Source organism: Sparus aurata, chromosome 18 (assembly GCF_900880675.1).
Source record: "Sparus aurata chromosome 18, fSpaAur1.1, whole genome shotgun sequence".
NCBI classification, from domain to species: domain Eukaryota; kingdom Metazoa; phylum Chordata; class Actinopteri; order Spariformes; family Sparidae; genus Sparus; species Sparus aurata.
The window spans coordinates 24,122,370-24,139,492 of record NC_044204.1 but is presented as its reverse complement, the minus strand read 5'-3'; the positions used below and the strand labels follow the sequence as shown (position 1 = coordinate 24,139,492).

At 42.4% G+C, this 17,123-nt stretch overlaps 2 protein-coding genes across 3 annotated transcripts; both read right to left on the bottom strand.

The window, feature by feature from the left end:
- Positions 1-1,212: 1,212 nt before the first annotated feature.
- ube2ka (ubiquitin-conjugating enzyme E2Ka (UBC1 homolog, yeast)) lies at positions 1,213-7,236 on the bottom strand. The gene is made up of 7 exons (XM_030396365.1): positions 6,875-7,236; positions 6,172-6,265; positions 5,901-5,959; positions 5,703-5,785; positions 4,792-4,891; positions 2,620-2,748; positions 1,213-2,521 (listed from the first exon to the last, which is right to left on the bottom strand). The coding sequence occupies exons 1-7, from the start codon at positions 6,935-6,937 to the stop codon at positions 2,447-2,449; spliced, it is 603 nt and encodes a 200-aa protein (XP_030252225.1). The 5' UTR covers positions 6,938-7,236; the 3' UTR covers positions 1,213-2,446.
- A 1,174-nt stretch (positions 7,237-8,410) lies between these two features.
- klb (klotho beta) lies at positions 8,411-16,301 on the bottom strand. Of its 2 annotated transcripts, XM_030396305.1 has the most exons (7): positions 15,859-15,972; positions 15,409-15,766; positions 13,503-14,016; positions 13,147-13,415; positions 12,791-13,047; positions 11,215-12,146; positions 8,411-9,842 (listed from the first exon to the last, which is right to left on the bottom strand). In XM_030396305.1, exons 1-7 carry the CDS (start codon positions 15,861-15,863, stop codon positions 9,427-9,429), a joined length of 2,751 nt encoding a protein of 916 aa, XP_030252165.1. In that variant the 5' UTR covers positions 15,864-15,972; the 3' UTR covers positions 8,411-9,426. The 2 variants fall into 2 exon arrangements, with proteins under 2 accessions (XP_030252165.1, XP_030252164.1); XM_030396304.1 differs by having other exon boundaries at positions 15,409-16,301.
- Between the last annotated feature and the right edge of the window lie 822 nt (positions 16,302-17,123).

Sequence of the window (17,123 nt, the reverse complement as noted above, 5' to 3'; positions counted from 1 at the left end):
TATCTCTATCTCTATCTCTATATATATATATATATATATATATATATATATATATTTTTTCTATATCTATGGTGTGACATCTCGGTTCTATAAGGAGCCCCAGATTCCCCCCTCCCTCCAGGATGAACAAAGTATTTCTGATTCCGAAACAATTCCCTGCAGCAATCATGTGGGAGTCATCTTTTTCCAATGTGTCCAAATATTAAAGTGATTCTATGGCATGAGGAGTCAGTCTTACAGAACCGTTTAACACTTTAATAATGCAACAATTTATTTTATTGCGTGCATATTTTCATAGCGCAGAGATGTAATCATCTCAGCGGTGTTAGATGAGCCAGCATGCTCTTTATTCAGCCTCAGGTATTCAGCCTAATGTAGTACAGTCCTGTGCTCTGGGATGCTTGGAGCAGATCCAGATAGCCAATATACTAGCGTGATACGCCAACATCTAGTGGAATGATACAAAATGAGCTTTTATCGCTTTGAATGTCTTGGAAATACGAGGCTGCCTGAGTGGGTTCAGACCTGTACAGTTAAATCCTCCCTAGTGTAGCCACTGGGGTCCTTTATTGGACCAAAGCGACAGACTACTGTTGATTAGAAGACATAAACACACCAGCGGCAGCTTTTCTCCTGTTTGATGCGAGTATGCAGGGTTCAGATTAATGCCAGGGTTTCTTGGAGAGGTTCAGCATGGCACTACATGCTACCAAGCAGGCCATCTGTTGTTGTGCTGATTCTCAGTGTGCGCACTATAAGCGAGGTGATCTGGACATTATGATAAGCGCCCGAATCACTTCCTTGTCAAGGCTCTGAATTGCTCAATGTAACACAACAGCAGTGCAAATCCACTGTCTGAGTCCAAAGTACCACCGTACAGAAATGCTCGTTTGTGTGCGTGCACATTCTTCATCTAAATTGGCTTGCTCTATTTTCACGGGCGATGTAATTCCCCGTAGGTTCAATTTCTGTTGGTCTTGTAAATTCAGTGCCTCACGCTGGATTTTATGCAAATGTATGCACAACAAAACAAGCATATGCACACACATGTGGGATCCTAAACAACAGCACACATGAACAATTACTGCATTTATCAATACTGTGACTGAGATTAAATTTAGAAGAATCTGACTGCGACATACTAATTGAAACTATACCAGTTGAGAAATATCACACAGCACTGCAAAGATGCCATAGAGAGGACAGAGTGGATTAATTTACACAGACTTTAATATCTTTATTTACAGATGAATCATTTTGACATATTTATCTGTTGGCTTAGTTAACATGATGCAATATTTTTCAAACTCATTTTTTCAACTATTTCCATCCAGAACTGTGACAGGTTGTGTTAACGGCTTGACATTTTTTTAATTTTTTTTTTTTTTTCTGTTTGTTTGTTCTGTATTGTCTCAGTTTAAAAACAAGAATCCAAATGTATTCCTGCAGGAGGCCGAAACCAAAATAAAATTTTTAAAAAATGTGGGGGAGAGGGAGAGGTGAAGTAAGCCGTGTGGAGAACAGGTGTGGGAGACTGGGCGCTGGGGTTTGCTGCAGGAGCTTTGGGTTTGTCAGACAGTTGAAGGGGGGGATGGGGAGAAACATGGCGTGAAAATGAGTCTGGCTACTGTGTGAACACCTCAGTGACACTTTATGAGCTGGTGTCGAGAACAGAGAATAAGCCTTGTCCCACTCTGCGGCAGAATAACTCCATATTTACTACCTGGTGCACTTTAGAGTTCCCTTGAAAAGTTAAATTGACATAACAATACGATTGAAAATGGAGCCGAATTTTCAATTTACTGCTCATTTGAGTGCCCCCAAAGCACTATTTTAGTTTACTGTATAAGGATGAGTGACGGTAGTGATGTTGGATACGGTGCAAGAACAAAGAGACCAATTTAAAAATGTGGTTAGTCTTTGCTCAATCCCTGTTTTGGAAACAGGTCCAAAAGGTATGTAAAAAAAAAAAAAAGGTCCAAAAGAGCCCCTTAAAATGGTTTGACTCTCTCCTACAAAAAAGGTTTTCACAAATCAAAGTAAATGCACTGCATAGGCAAGGATAAGCTGCTAACAGCCGCTTCGTGGACACAGCCAGGGAAGCTGGGGGAGACTGGCGGGAGAGGGCGGGGTCTTAAGTCTGGCATTTGCTTCAAAAGGGGGTGAGATGTGGTTCAACTTCTGATTGTAGCACTGAGTGGAATGTTGAATGAACTCAAAGAAACCAGAGATGAGAGCTCACAGAGCGACTGATTGGAGTGTGGTACAGCAGAGGTGATGAGCGGGGTGGAGAGATGTCGCACAGAGGGGACAAAGGGGGGAGAAGGGTGGAGGTGAGGAGTCCACTGTGAAACACAGGGTGCGACGGGGGGAAAAGACGCCTGGAGACAGGGTGTGTATGGGTGAGGAGGAGAGATAGGGATCAAGAGGAAGATGGTGTCAAGATTCAGTTACTGAGCAGGAGCTCTGTCGCCGTCTCCACATCCCAGGATTTCGACGACAACGCCACTATTACTGCATTCTGGGAAGGAAAACAAAACCCATTCAGAAATCATTCAGTTTTCTTCTGCAGCAGTACAATGCACAGAAGGGGGAGGATACAAGCAGAGGGAGACTTACTTTTTCAAAGCCCATGGCACAGAGTTTGTCTATTTTGCGTGTGTACTCCGGACTGGAGACGGGAGCGCCTGCATAGACATGAGACCAGAGCCTCGCCGTCTGTTTGAACATCTCTGGGTTCTGCTTGTACTGTGTGATGAACAAATATGGAAAGACAACAGTGAGATTGTGTGAAAGGGGTTCAGAATACCACTGTCAACAACTGAAACATTGTGATTTTCTACTTAGTTTGGATCCTCAAGCGCATATTTGCCTACAAGCAGAAGGGCCGTGCACTTTAGACCCATTTCTACTATTTTGCACGTCGCTGTGACGGTTAAACGGTCTGGTTCTGTTTCCATGCCGTTGTTTGTGTTCTTGAAATGTAACGCAGGTGTAGATTTTCCAACAACATAAACTATTAGCATTTAAACTGTTACATCAATAAAAACAATTCAGAAATTAATTTGGACTCAACATACTATATTTAAAATGATCATAAGGCAATAAAACATTTAAATCAATTAAATATCCTTAATGTTAAAAATGTTCATGTGGTTTTTCAGTGCAGCCAGAAGAGAATCTAACAATGTCCTGATCACTTGAACCGCTCCACACTTGGCATTCACTAATAAAAATAAACCATGTTATATGATGAAAATCTCTCGACAGCTACAAAACAAAAACAATTTTACACCATACTGATTCTTATCCAGCCTTATTTTTTTATTCCTTCAAGTACGTTTCATTGCGATGTGGGTTGGTAAGCAGTAGATGACGGTTACTACACAAGGGATTACTGATAGTATGTAGGTGTTGTAATGTGTTCAGTAGAGTAGGACAAACAGCTAGCTGCCTACACATGATATTACAAAAGAGTTTCACATTACCTGCACTGCACTCAATATTGCTTAACATGTAACATCTAGCTGGTGTGGAGCACAGAACAACTGCACAATGCATCAACCTATCTGAGGACTTTTTAGGTAACAATCCAGGGTCATACACAGGTGGAACCAGGCATAAAAACCAAGACGACCAAAACGAAAAAGAGTCGTTCCAGAGACATTTGGCAAAAAATACAATTCTCCCTGATGTGAGTGAAATTTCATATCATAACACTGTAAAAATGACACAATTTGATGTCACTAATGTTCAACTAGTTCTCATGGAAACTTGATACATCCTGCTATCAGGGCAGATGTGTGACGTGTATATCATAATAGCAGTCATGATGTCCAGGACAAGAACCCTGCCAAGCACTAATCTTTCTCTCTCTATCCTTCCTGTATGTCTTCACTTCCTCTTGTCAATTTAAGGTATACATCGGTCTTCCTGTTCTAAACACCAGTGTTTAACAGCAGTGTAGGGCTTCAACTAACAGTTCATTTCAACGACTGTTAATGTGCTCCTTCATAAATCATTTGGTACATACAAAAAAAATAAAAAAATACATCTTCTAGCTCAAAATCCTACATTATTGATATAATGACTACTTTACTTGATGGAAGTAGTAAACAGTTTGCCTTGGAAGGTGTGGTAGGATTAAATGATAGAGACATAATCACTTATTAAGTCACTATCATTATATTATGTTGGGGATGAGTACTGGTGCTTAGAGAAGGTAATTACACATTCCCGAATTTTGAGTAACAATCATCAGGGAATATGATGTTGGGACATGTGGATGTATTCACTGGTCCCCAACCACCAGGACTCAGTTACTGTTCCGTAAAGTGACTATGAGGGACTTTCAGTTTTGGTTGATTCTAGCAGCCGATTAGTGCCTGCTGTTGTAAAGATCTTTGCTAGAGAGTGCCAGCGGCGCGTGCGAATGACGGAGAGACTTTATAAAAATAGAGGTCTTTCAGCTGATGGACTTGTTTGCTGTTACATGTCATTAATAATCATCAGAGGAATCACGAGACACTTAAAAAGTTCCTCGTAGTCGCTTTAAACACTGTCATAATAAGTTGAGAGTTTTTGAAATAATCATTTCAGAATACAGCTAAGTGTAGTTGAAGCTTTTACAACCAGAAAACATTTTATCAATATCACAACACTACAATAAATTGATTCATAAAAGCTATCGGGTGTCAGGTGACAACGAATACATCATATTTATGTGTTATCCTGCTTGAAAAAGGTATAAATGAATATCCATAACAAACATAAATACACATGCAAACCCACCTGATTGGCTACCACTGCGTCCTGTGGATCATCTGGTTCTGCAGCTGCCAATAAGGCTTGTAGTGACAAGAGGACCGTCCTCAGCGTCATCGCTGCTGCCCTGGAGGAACATACAGGTGACACAAAAACAAAGTCACCATGTGAAGTTCTATGGATGCGTTTCCCCAAATGTTTCTGTTATTGCATGGGAGTGGTGGAAGTATATTTTAAAACCTTGCATGATAGTGGACCAGCCAGTTTAAATACATTTAATCTAAAGTGCTTTTCACACTGCACTTAGCCCAGGGATAAGAGAGCCGTTCGCCCCAAGCGAAGGGCACATTCCAGAGTGAACTAACCCCGACTTTAGCCTAGGGCTTGCTGACCTGGCTTTCGAGCAGGGTTAGCCTTGAATTTGCAGGGTTATTTCCTGATAATCTACTGAACACGGGGTTAAAAGATGCCAATGTGAAGCGGGACTAAAGTAAACTGAGGAGACAACACAACATTCAAGAATGTTAGCATTACCAGCATCTTCCAACCATCATTTAACCCAGGGCTAGTTGAAGTGCAGTTTGAAAGTAATAGCCCTGGGCTACACATCAATGTGCGTGTGAAAAGGAGCAAATTTATCCAGCAGATTACTCGAAAATGAAACTAATGATTAGCTGAAGCCCTAGCCTGAACACACACATCGTTGTTTAAAGAAATTGAGATTATTGATAACAACTAATGCTTTCTAAATCATCCTCGGGCTCACTCACACATTTAACTTTGTCGTTCCTACTTTTACATGTTGTACGGTGACAAGGTTGAGTTTAGCATTAGAATCTTTGGTAGGGGAAACACTAATTACACAGCTAGAAGAGTATTTCATGATGGATGTATGATGGACGAAGAATGTTAGGAATGCTTTCCACACATTCACTCACCACTGGTCTTTGAGAATGTCCAGACATATTGCACCTGTGACTGAGCTGATGTTGGGATGCCAGATCTTCGTGATAAACCGCACCTGAGGGACGGAGAAAGTCATCTGTGGATTAGTACGGTAACAGACACATTTCTACAGGCAATATCCAGAAGGAAAGGGGTGATGATCAGTAACACTGGCAGTAATGAATCCCTACCTTGGGTGGATTGAATGGATACGTCTCTGGAATTTTAATTTCTAGTTGATATCTACCCCCTGGAAGAAATGAGAGTAGCCACAATTACAGGGTTGTTTCAAGAAAGACGAGATTTTTTTTAAATGTACATTTTTAAGTATTAACAGCCTCTTGAGATAGTTAGTTGGTGAGGCCTTGTCAAAAATCAAGTGGCTGTCAGTGACTCCCAATGTCACAAAACGAAATTGTGAAACCATGCAGACAGGTTAGTGTGGCTAAATGAGCCCCTCACCTTCATACGGTGTGTCAGGTGGCCCTGCTATCTCCCCTTTAAGTTCTGTGAAGTTCTCATCCACCAGATCCACCTTTATCTGGTTTTTGCTCGTCTGAATGGGTGAAAAGGCAGAGAAGCATTTTAACTTCAGCAGACAGGCTGCAAAGTGTTAAGCTAGCTCGCTGTCAAACTCAAACCTGCCCATGCAGCACAAGTTGACACCCCCCCCCGCAGCATTAGCCAAAGTTGACCTCAACTTGTTGAACTCATCTTACGGATCTACACACAATATGTCCTCCAGCGTAAGTTCAGAGTAATCTATGTAGGTCCAGGAGGAAAAATATGAGAGACAGACCTTTAGAACTACACGCGGATAACATCAGACTGTCTGTGCTAACACAGCTAGCTTGGCTACCATAGAAGGCATGGTAAGCGTTAGCAACGCGAACTAAAGGCTTTCTACTAACGCTTCCATAACCTGATAAACTGCTCGCTAACAACAGTAAGATCCTTTGGTATAACTTTCCCTCAGTGGCACATTAACAGCTCGTGCTAGCGGCTGTCTGGAGTCGGATGCACCACCGTAGTTAGCTAAAGCTAGCAGCCTGCTGGTTAGAAAGCTGACAGCTGAGCCAGCGACGCGTCATTCAGATTCAGCCTCGTAGCCAAAAGAAAGGAAACAGGAAAGCGGCAACATTAACTGGCAAACATGACGACCAACCTCTTCGCTTTTGAGCACCTCCTTGAATTCCCGTTTTATCCTCTGAACTGCGATGTTGGCCATGGTTCCCCCGTGTTCCCGTCCGGTTGGGGCCTCGCCGCCGTCCGACCTGACTAGCTAGCTTCGCTCTGCCTACAGTCGCTCGGTACTTTTTTTTTTTGGACACAACCTCAAAAAACAACCGCTGTAACGTTGTTCACCGTGAGCGCCGTCAGTCCCGGGTGTCCGCCTGAGGTTATGACTCGTTAAAAAGAGCTCAGCATGTATCTATCATCTCAAATGTGTAACAACACAATGGTTGGTGGGACTGAAAACATTTTAATACCAAACTGCATGCAGTCTGGAGGAGAGGGGGTCATGTGATCTGTATTGCCATCCTGAACACCTTCTCCCATTGGCTGACGCGTTCATGATGATTAATTTATTATTAATATCAGTATTATTATTGTTATTAACATTACAACCATGTGATGATCATAGGGATGGTTTACATTGAAAAAAAAAGAGGTAAAAATGCTAATTTTAACCCGCTTTAATGCAAAATTCAAAGTGATCTCTGAACTGAACTGAACAGTAAACAGGGTTTCACACAGTGTCTGGTAGATTACATCAGTTCATGACCATATGATCACTTAATTTTAGTTAAAAAGGCTTTCCAATGTAGGTAGGCAACAATTTTCAATTCTACAGTAGAGCCAGACCGATATTATCATCTGTTATCAGCCTGTAACAGATATATCGGTATTATTTGTTGATATAAAAGCTTATTTTCACAGTCCGTCACATTTCTAGTGCAGTTTTTTGTGTCAGTGAGTTGTCATTTTGGGAAATAAAGTTTGATGTTAAAGTCTATAAATAACTTTGTCGTTTAATAACCACACCTGAGGTATGATGTCAAAAAAATTTTTTTGTACGTATTCTGTAAATAGAAAAGAAGAATGGTGCCCGATATATCAATATCTGAATGGTTTTACTCCAGTGGCCCAAAAAATAAGGTATCGATCAAGCTCTGGTCTAAAGCACATCAGCCTATCACATGCAGTATTGTGAACATGAAGAGTGAGTTGCTTTATAAAAGTGTAGTGAACAGAAATAAATATTTTTGATGAGATGACTCCCACTTGAACCAGTTACACATTTGACCAAGAAAATGCTCTAAGATGAATTTAGGCAGTTTTCAAGACTAAAGTGTGTATCAGATGTAGTCGGGCATGTGACTCAAGCTATTTAGTCCAAGTCTCAAGAAGTGGGCAAGTCAAGTCTCTTCCTCTCTCACAGATTTTGCAGTCTCACCCTCAGTTTTCGATCTCTATAAGAGAAAATACATGAATAAAAATCGGTACCTTTCTAATAATAGTTTTATCAGCCAATTTATGTTACCAGTTAAAAAAAGTATGATAATGAGTTGTATTTGTATTATAACTGATAGCCAGTGAAATAAATGTAATAATGAAAAAAATATATTTCTTCAATAAAAAGAATGTTTTGAAAAAATGTAAATTTTAAACTGAAAAACTGACAGCCAGACTAAATTAGTTGTTTTGTTTTGTTTTTACTTTGATTTAACTTAAAACATCAAATGAGCACAGACAAGTCATCTTATCTTAAATCAAGTCCTGAGTCTTTAAAGTCCAAGTCGAGTCTCAAGTCATTTATTTTCTATAAAGAAAGTTACAAGTTACAAGTCATCAGAAGAAACTCGAGTAGAATCAAGTCCAAGTCATGATAACCTGAAGTCCACATCTGTGGATGTGTGAATATGGATAGAAAGTTGCTGTGGTAAACAGCAAGCAACTCTTTTTCATCTGATAATCCTCATAAATCCAGTGTATCCACTACTTATGCACAGATAAAAGATGAAATTCATGGTGTATGTGCATAAAGAGAAAATGGGAGTTAAAAGAAAATCCTGTAACAAAAGGGCGGCCGTGTTTCACTTCATTCCATCAGAGCTGCAGACTGCGACACTAGAGGGCGTCACTGTCACATGGAGACTTAAACTGTCCTGGCAAACATATGTGGTGTTTGAATAAAGGGGAAGCCGCTTGAAAATATGTCAGAGACGTTCTGACATATTACAAACACACTCCAAAAGCAAACCTGAGCTCAACTTAACATATATTATATTATATAAAATATATTTTATTTGGATCTAGACATGTTATTATAACACTAGAATCATGGCGTTGACATATTTTCTGCATACTGGAGGTCAAAGGTGAGGTGAGCGAATAGGTAAACCATAGATATCACATAATCAAACACATGAGTCAGCCAGAGTCTATTGCCATCTCATGGTCATTAAACTGTAGAAACATACATACAGAAATTGCTTTAACAATTCTTCTCACCCGTTGCCCTCTATCTTAATAACCCTTTATTACAGTGAAATGGATGGAGACACTTTCTCCTGACAGTAATTGTTAATAAGTTCATCACACAGTTGTCTGAAGCACATTAACAAGCAATACAGGACAAGACACAATTATAAATGAGTCTCCTTCTCCCACACACAGTTTCTCTGCTACATTACGCCGCCAGTGTCTCTTCAGTTAGCACTTAACGCGTGGACATGTGCACACAGGGACCCTCTCCCTCCTCCTCCTCCTGGTCACCCCCCTCCTCCTGCCTCTTGTTTGGTTTCTCTTGGTGACGATGACAAAGATGATGAGCGCTGCCAGCATAACCGCCGTTATGAAGAGGCACCCTCCGAACACCAGCAGGGCTTTGTTCTTGAACATCCACACACACGCAGAGCACGGTTCATGAAGCTCATTAGACCTGCAGGCCTGCGTGGTGTTATCCTCGGGAAAACCGCCACGACTGATGATCTCTTTGTAGAGAGCGACGGAGGCTTTGGCTTTGGACCGGTGGTGGGTTGAAGTGAAGAGGCCAAACTGAGGGACGTGTCGATCTTGCAGCTTCCACATGTAGAAGCCCTGCAAGTTTACTCCATCTAACTGTCGAGCTGGAGACAAACAGAAGAAAGGAGTTAAGAAAAACAACCAGTTAAAAATACATGCCCACTATTAGAAAACAGCACCTGTGTGCAAATACAGGTGCTGATAGGGCCATAAAGGGCAAAGTGTGAACACAGCACAGATAAACACTGTCACTGTGCTGTTTTTCTCTCCCGTCCTTTCTCTTATTATGGTCCTCGTGGTTTCTCATTAAGTCTGGGTTTTATAATAGGAAGCAATATGACCATAAAACCTGAGCTGTCTGTAGCAGGCGTGTCTATACCTCAACACCCTCAACACCGAACATGTTGTTCCTACTTAGATCGGAGAACTGTAATCAGGATTTTAAAGAATAAGTACAACCATAATCAGCCCAGGTTTTTGATTATGTCTTTAAGATCTGGCAATTTGAAGATCAAGAAACCCACAAAAAGCCCAATAATAAAAAGTGCCCCTCTTGTGCTGTGAGAGCAAAGTTCTCCAGTGTGGCCTCTGGTTAAAAATAACAGCAACAACAAGAACTTAAAGGAGACCTATTACACTTTTTCCTTTCCTTCAGTGTTTTATTGTTTCTTGTGCATGCATATTATCTTGAAAGATTAAAAGGTCAAAGTCCACACCAACAGAAGCTCCTCTCTTCCACAGAAAACACTGCTCATGAAACGCCTCGTCAGTAGTCCCGCCTTTAATTCCATGACTTTGTGACATCACACATTTGAAAAATGTATGCATAGCAGCTAGTTTGGGAGGTAAGAAATTATGTAGCACAGTTGCGCTGTTGTTGTTAGCGATGTCGGGTTCAGGCGCGTGTGGACTGACCAATCAGAGCAGTCAGGAGGGGGGGCCTTAAAGATAAAGGAGCTAAAAAAAGAGAGTTTCAGACGGAGGGGGAATACAGAGCTGAAGCACTGGACAGTATGAAACAACTGATGTGTTTTTTAAGTACTAAATTATTTAAACCTATTGTTGTAGTATGAGAAAATAAAATGATGAACATGAAGATGAGCAAACTTAGCATCCCAAGTGGTGTAGAACACATGTAGTACCACCTGTAGCTTGCTGCATTTGTAAGGGTTCTTTTTTTTTTCCTTTTCTTTTTAAACTATAAACGCCGATGTTTCAAGAGAAAAAAGAATAAGTGATAATTATTTTTTTGATATACTAATAATCTTATATTTTTTGGTATGAGGGTAATATTTTCAACGATTGTATAGAAAGTTATCCAAAAGTATTCAGATTAGATTATAGTTTTGTTTTTCTGTAATCCAATGTTATGCGTTACTAATTACAAAAACTTGCCATTGAAATTGTATTTAGTAACTGACAATGACAACAACATGTCAAAATAATCTGACCCAACCCTGAAAATGGATGCCCCACCTTTAAAAGCCTCCTGCAGATAACTCTTGAGAAAGAGTTGCCTGAGTTTGTCCTCCACAGGAGCCTGGTCATCGATCCCGCTGGCTGAGACGATGATGGGTAGTGCCCTTCCGTATCTCTGGCTCACCCAGTTCAGGGTCTTCCTCAGGCCCCAGGGCACGAGAGCCAGCCCCTGACTGGACGAGTGCCAGGTGGGATCAGAAAGAGTCAGACAGCCGTGATCGGGTGGTTGTTTCTGCTGAGGACTGGCCTGTGTGGGGTGATACGGAGAGACCAAACGGGTGGTAAAATGATTCAGTGCGATAAAATTCAGCGCCCCTCTCAGCTCCTCCCTCTCAGTGTCAGTGAAGTTAGGAAGAGGGGATCCACGGAGGCCCATCACTCCAGCTCTCTCCTCCAGGTATGCCTTCATTTCTTGTGGGTAGTCCCACTTGCTGTGTTTTTCTTCATATCTTGTCCCCAGCAGTGGGTCTAAGAAGCGACCGAGTTCAAACAAGAGGAACCTCTGTGCTGCTGCTGTGTGTGAGTCCAGGAAGGGGTTTGCAGGTTCAGCCCAGTCGGCATGTAATGCAAGTGACACCAGTGCTCTCTGTTGACTGGAGTGTTCCCTCTCATAAAGCCTCCAGGCTTTTGCGTGGGCCAAAAGAAGGTTATGAGCTGCCTGATGCTTCTCTATCGCACTAGAATAAACATCTACCAGTCTGTTTGGCTCATTGATGGTGATCCAGTATGGAACCCAGGACCCCAACTGCTGGTAGCACAGTGCTGCATATTTCTGAAACGCCTCCACTGTGCTGTGGTTGAGCCAACCACCAGAGGCATGCAGTGGACCAGGCAAGCCCAGGTTTGGAGCTCTGTGTGTGGGGTAGTAGAGAATCACGGCAGCCTTCACGTCAAGCTTCTTGAGCTCGGTCAGGACACAGCGGTAGTACCTTTAAGATGTTATGGAACCAGGAGGTAATATATGAAGAAACAAAGAGAGACAGAGTCAAATATCTTTAAATCTAAATCCGGCTAAAATCTATGCTGTGGATCAGGTAATATAACCTTATGGAACAGGCTTATAGTGACATATACTGGAAATGTAATGTAATATATCAAAAGTACATTTCAATTTATGGAGGTAGTCCACACGCTACAAGTAAAATATTTGCCCCCAAAATGTAGTTTTGAAGAACAAAGTAGCAGAAAATAGTATAGGACTTGAGTGAATGTACTTAGTTACATTCCATCACTGATGCCAGTATATTGTTATGTAGCCTCAAGAATATATTACAAAATATAATGAATGTACATTCCGATTAAACATATTTAAAAATAAATTAATTCATGATTTATTTTGCCTGTGACAACTCTTTATATCAGTGTTATATGTAATCACAAGGTGACATTGTTAAATATTGTTGCACTGTTTAATTGTCACGAAAAACCTAGATTGTTGATATATTAGATCTAAACATATGGAAAATATAATTCTGTCAATAAGGGTAATATTTTTTTGATTGAATTGCTGAACTGGGCTAAATTTGGGCAGACTGAAATAGTGGCAGTTGTTTGTGTATTTGTGTATTTCTACCTCAGAGCCTCAGTGTTCACATTAGAGAGGTCTCCCTGAGGTAAAATCAGAGACCAGTTCAGGGCAAAGCGGTAGTGAGATGCCCCAGTGGGCTCAAACAGGCGAAGATGATTGCGAATGGCCAAGTAGTCGGTGCACTGGGCTCGTCTGGTGTTGACCGTCACCCCTGGGACCGGACGCAGTGACCTGTCCCCCGTCAGGTTCCAGCTGTACAAATGGGTGTCGGTAAACTGTGGAGAGAAAGGATGGAAGTGGACCTACAATGACAGAAACAGACACAATAAAAAATCAGAATATAGTCTTACGTTTGATTTTGTCTTTGCTGTAAAATCTTCTCAGATTCTCTCTCTTCATACCTGTAAAGTGGAGTCAGCAACACCCCAGTGAAAGTCGCAGGGGAACCGGCCTCTGATCTCTTTGTCTCTTTTATCACTGGGGAAACCATTATCAGCGACAACATGTCTGTAGTACTGAGCGGAGGTCTTGGGTGTCCTGGTTCGGTTTGGTTGGCTGAAATCGATGTAGAATAGGCCTCGTCTGACAGTGAAGCCGTTATTCCACTCAAATCCATCCACCAGTGACCAGGCAGAGTAACCAAACACCTGCACACCATCAAACTTTACAGCTGTCAAAAAAAAACATAACAATAAAGAGTAAATGTTAGAGTTTTAACATTATATCTATTTAATTTGGTTTCCACCTCTTTTCTTACCTTGCAGGACCTGATTGATAAACCTCTTCATCAGGTAGATAGCCACTGTGTCCTCCGTTCCCACACTGGCTTCAGAAAACCAACCTGCCTCAACCACAAGCACCCTCGGGTCCCCATACTCCAGCTTTATCCAGTCCAGTACACGCCTCAGGTCTGGGGTCACAGTCACGCCGTACTGGACCAGGCCCCGGCCCAGACGGAGGTTGTTGGGCCCGAAGGACAGAGCGAAAAAGTCAGCTGTCTCCTGCACCCAGAGCTTCTCCTCAGGAGAGAATATGGGCAAGAGGGCTCCATGTTTGATTTTTAAGGAGGCTGGGTAGTCCCCATCACCTAAGATGGGGTTGGCAAACCAGCCGAGGACAGCCTCCATTGACTGCTGGCAAAGCTCGACGTTATTAGCTGTGGCTTGTCCTCTCTGGGGCTCAACCCAGTGGGATCCCAGAACAATGGATACTTTACCCTTCTGAGCGGGACGGAAGTGGGTGTTGTAGGTGTGCCATGCTTTGGCGTGTGCCTGGAAATCACAGGAGACACAGTACGATGATGTTTTGAATTATAGTTGACAACATAGTCACAACAGTAGAATAGGATTTTTTCACAGCAGATATTTTGACATGCATATTTTGATGTCGCCCCACGCCTGAAATAGTTCACTCCCCCAGTGATCCGAGCTCCCAGTCCAGGCAGGTTAATTTGGAGTATGAACTTATGACCCTTTTCAAGAAATAAACTTATTTTAACATTTAAGTAAGTAAGTAAGTAAGTAAGCATTTGCATTTTAGCCAACTTTCTGTCCAGTTTGTAGTTAGCAAGTCTCCATGTTCTCTATGTCACCACACTTGCACAACTCCCTTTTCTCCGAGGCAGCTTTCTCTGCCTTTTTCTTTTCTTCAAGCATTTTCTCATCACTTGGCCTGTTTGGTAGTGTAATCCGTCACTGGGAGCGCTGGAACTGGAAGCTTTACTTGTTCCCTAATACCAGTGTGGGTACCAGACCAGGAGGATCTCTCCCTCTACGTGTTCATGAGCAAACAGCACCATCTCTTTACAGAACTGTCCATCCTTGGATAAAGTGGGAATATAGAGCTATCAAATACTTCTTTTAAAATCTGAAAATAACGCTTACAGCAGCTTTAATTAGCAGCTACATTTATGTACAGCTTCAAGTTCATCAAGGACTGTGAATACAGTCAATGATAGAACATTTTATGTTCCTCTGCCTCACTTTGGGCTTCAGCTACTAACAACACATAATAAAGGACAAACAAATGGGGAGACATGAGCTCTTTAGCGGAGGTAATGGGTAATCATGAAAACAATCTATTAGGGCACCAGAGAATTACTATTTGCTCATGCTATCTGCGCAGTGTTAGCTGTACACATACCATCTGTGCTGTGACAGGCTTACTGTGTGACAGCGAGGTGTTATTAATGAGGCGTATCTCCATGACTTCCTGTCACACACTGTTTCTCTCCAGCACAAAAGTGCTGATGTGGTGGACTTTGACCTCAGTGTCTGTTTAAGTGTCCTCTTTACTGTTCACAACCCTGCCAGAATGAAATATGAGCGACTTGTCATAAAGGAGATAGAATAAACAGTGAGCGTTAAGGTTTTGCGCTTGGCTGCGCCGGTTATATACAAATCAAACCTCATTGTCTCTTAATGATTGAATTTGATTGCACCAAAATTTATCAGAGCACTGGAGCAGTCTGTGTTTGCTTCACCGTCTTTTGACCTTAAAATCATTGGAGGATGCAAAAATCATAAACTGATACTGCTGGAGAAGTTCAAAGTTTACACAGAGTCTGTATCGTCAGAGAAGTTCTTCATGTACTGTCATTTACAGCCCGAGCAGATAAAGCACACTATATCACGCTGTGCATTTGTACACACTGTCTAACTTACCCTGATCAGGTTGTGGGCCACAATGAGAGAGCTGGCAGGACCCCCTGTTTCTCCAGGAGCATGAACACCTGTCCCATACCCCTGCACAGCCACCAGGTATGGATTATGCATGGTGAGCCAGTACCTAACGCGGCTCCCAAATGTGTGGAAGCAAAATGCAGCATAGTTCTCAAACAGTCCCACTACTGTGTCATTTTTCCAGCCTCCGTAGCGCTCCTGTAGGACTTGTGGCAGGTCCCAGTGATAGAGAGTGACTACGGGCTCAATTCTTTTGTCCAGTAGCCTCTCTATGAGACGGCTGTAATGCTCCACAGCAGCTGTATTGGGCTGACCTCTGGCATCCCCGTCAGGAAAGAGTCTGGGCCAGGACAGAGAGAAAGAGTATGATCTCACACCGAGATACTCCAGTGCCTCAACATCTTCTTCCCAACGAGTGTAGCTGTCACTAACCGCATCGCCAGGGACAGCAGTGACAGAGGAGTGGGTGAAGTGGTCCCAGATGGACGGGCCTTTCCCCTCCTGGTCCCAGGCTCCCTCTGTCTGGAAGGCAGACGTCCCCGAACCCCAAAGAAACCCTGAAGGGAAGTTGTCATGAAGGAAAGACTGGCCGCTCAAGATGGGGTCCGGCTTAGGCTGCTGCCAAATCTTCCTGCCATCCCCGAGAGAGGAGGCTGCTTTGTTCCAACCACACGCCACCAACAACAGGAGGGAGAGTAAGAGCCACCGACAAGAGGAAGGTGAAGGATGGTTCAGCATCGTGAAGGAGTAGCTTCAGAAATTCACTTGAAGATGGTGGCTGGTGTCAGTCAGAGCGATTGCCCTGTTGAGTATCATAAACCTACGCGGATCCATGATGGTGGAGAGTGATCACAGAAGCATGTGAAGCTTCGAGGTGCTGCAGTATCCATCTGACAACCTGGTCAGACTTCCCTATCTCTCCCTCAGTGTACTTGTGCTCCCACTCAGCCCCTCCCTCCCTCCCTCATAATGTCGACACATACAAAGGTTGACTCATATCCACACCTGTATTATTTTCACATTTGAGTTTCCTATTTAAAGTTTTAAACCTGCAACTCCATGAACACTCCGTTCTGTCAATCATATAAATATAAAAAAGAGCCTTAAAACCAGAGGACCAACGCTTCAGAGGATATTACTGAGCTATTACTGTGAGGACGGACGGACACACACACACACACACACACACACACACACACATGAACATTCCTGTGTCAATAATTAGCTTGTACTCTGATCTTAGCACCATGACTCCAAGAAGTAGCTCACAATCTATCTGTTTCCGACAAACACATACAGTGTTTTTGGACCTCTTAAATTAAGTTTGCCTTTGCTGAAAAACAACAAGCATCACATTGAAGTCAATTAATTTAATTTTTCCAATATGAATTCACATGATGACACACAATGGACATTGAGGACATTTATTGCAAAAGAGGGAGCGATGAGAATCTAAAACAAACAGGCTGTTTTCTGTTGTCTTATGGCCAGGAGCTGCAAAGCACCGAAAATTTGATCAAACCACGCTAGGTGAGAACAGTGACACCCACCTCATATAACCTTATTCAATTTAGCTCCACTTTGCCCAATGAGTAACAGCCAGTCACCCTAGAAAACACACCAGTGCTGCTGGTCTGAAAACACTGCTGGGAAAAGTGTGTGTGTGTGTGTGTGTGTGTGTGTGTGTGTGTGTGTGT

Coding starts and splice junctions, on each gene's coding strand:
- ube2ka (XM_030396365.1), bottom strand. CDS start 6,937: ATGGCCAACATCGCAGTTCAGAGGATAAAACGGGAATTCAAGGAGGTG. Junction 2,749..4,791: donor ACGCAGTGGTAGCCAATCAG/GTGGGTTTGCAT, acceptor TTCATCACACAG/TACAAGCAGAACCCAGAGAT. Junction 2,522..2,619: donor GTGCCATGGGCTTTGAAAAA/GTAAGTCTCCCT, acceptor TTTCCTTCCCAG/AATGCAGTAATAGTGGCGTT.
- klb (XM_030396304.1), bottom strand. CDS start 16,164: ATGCTGAACCATCCTTCACCTTCCTCTTGTCGGTGGCTCTTACTCTCC. Junction 12,147..12,790: donor GTGAACACTGAGGCTCTGAG/GTAGAAATACAC, acceptor AACATCTTAAAG/GTACTACCGCTGTGTCCTGA. Junction 9,843..11,214: donor TCTGCAGGAGGCTTTTAAAG/GTGGGGCATCCA, acceptor GTTTGTCTCCAG/CTCGACAGTTAGATGGAGTA.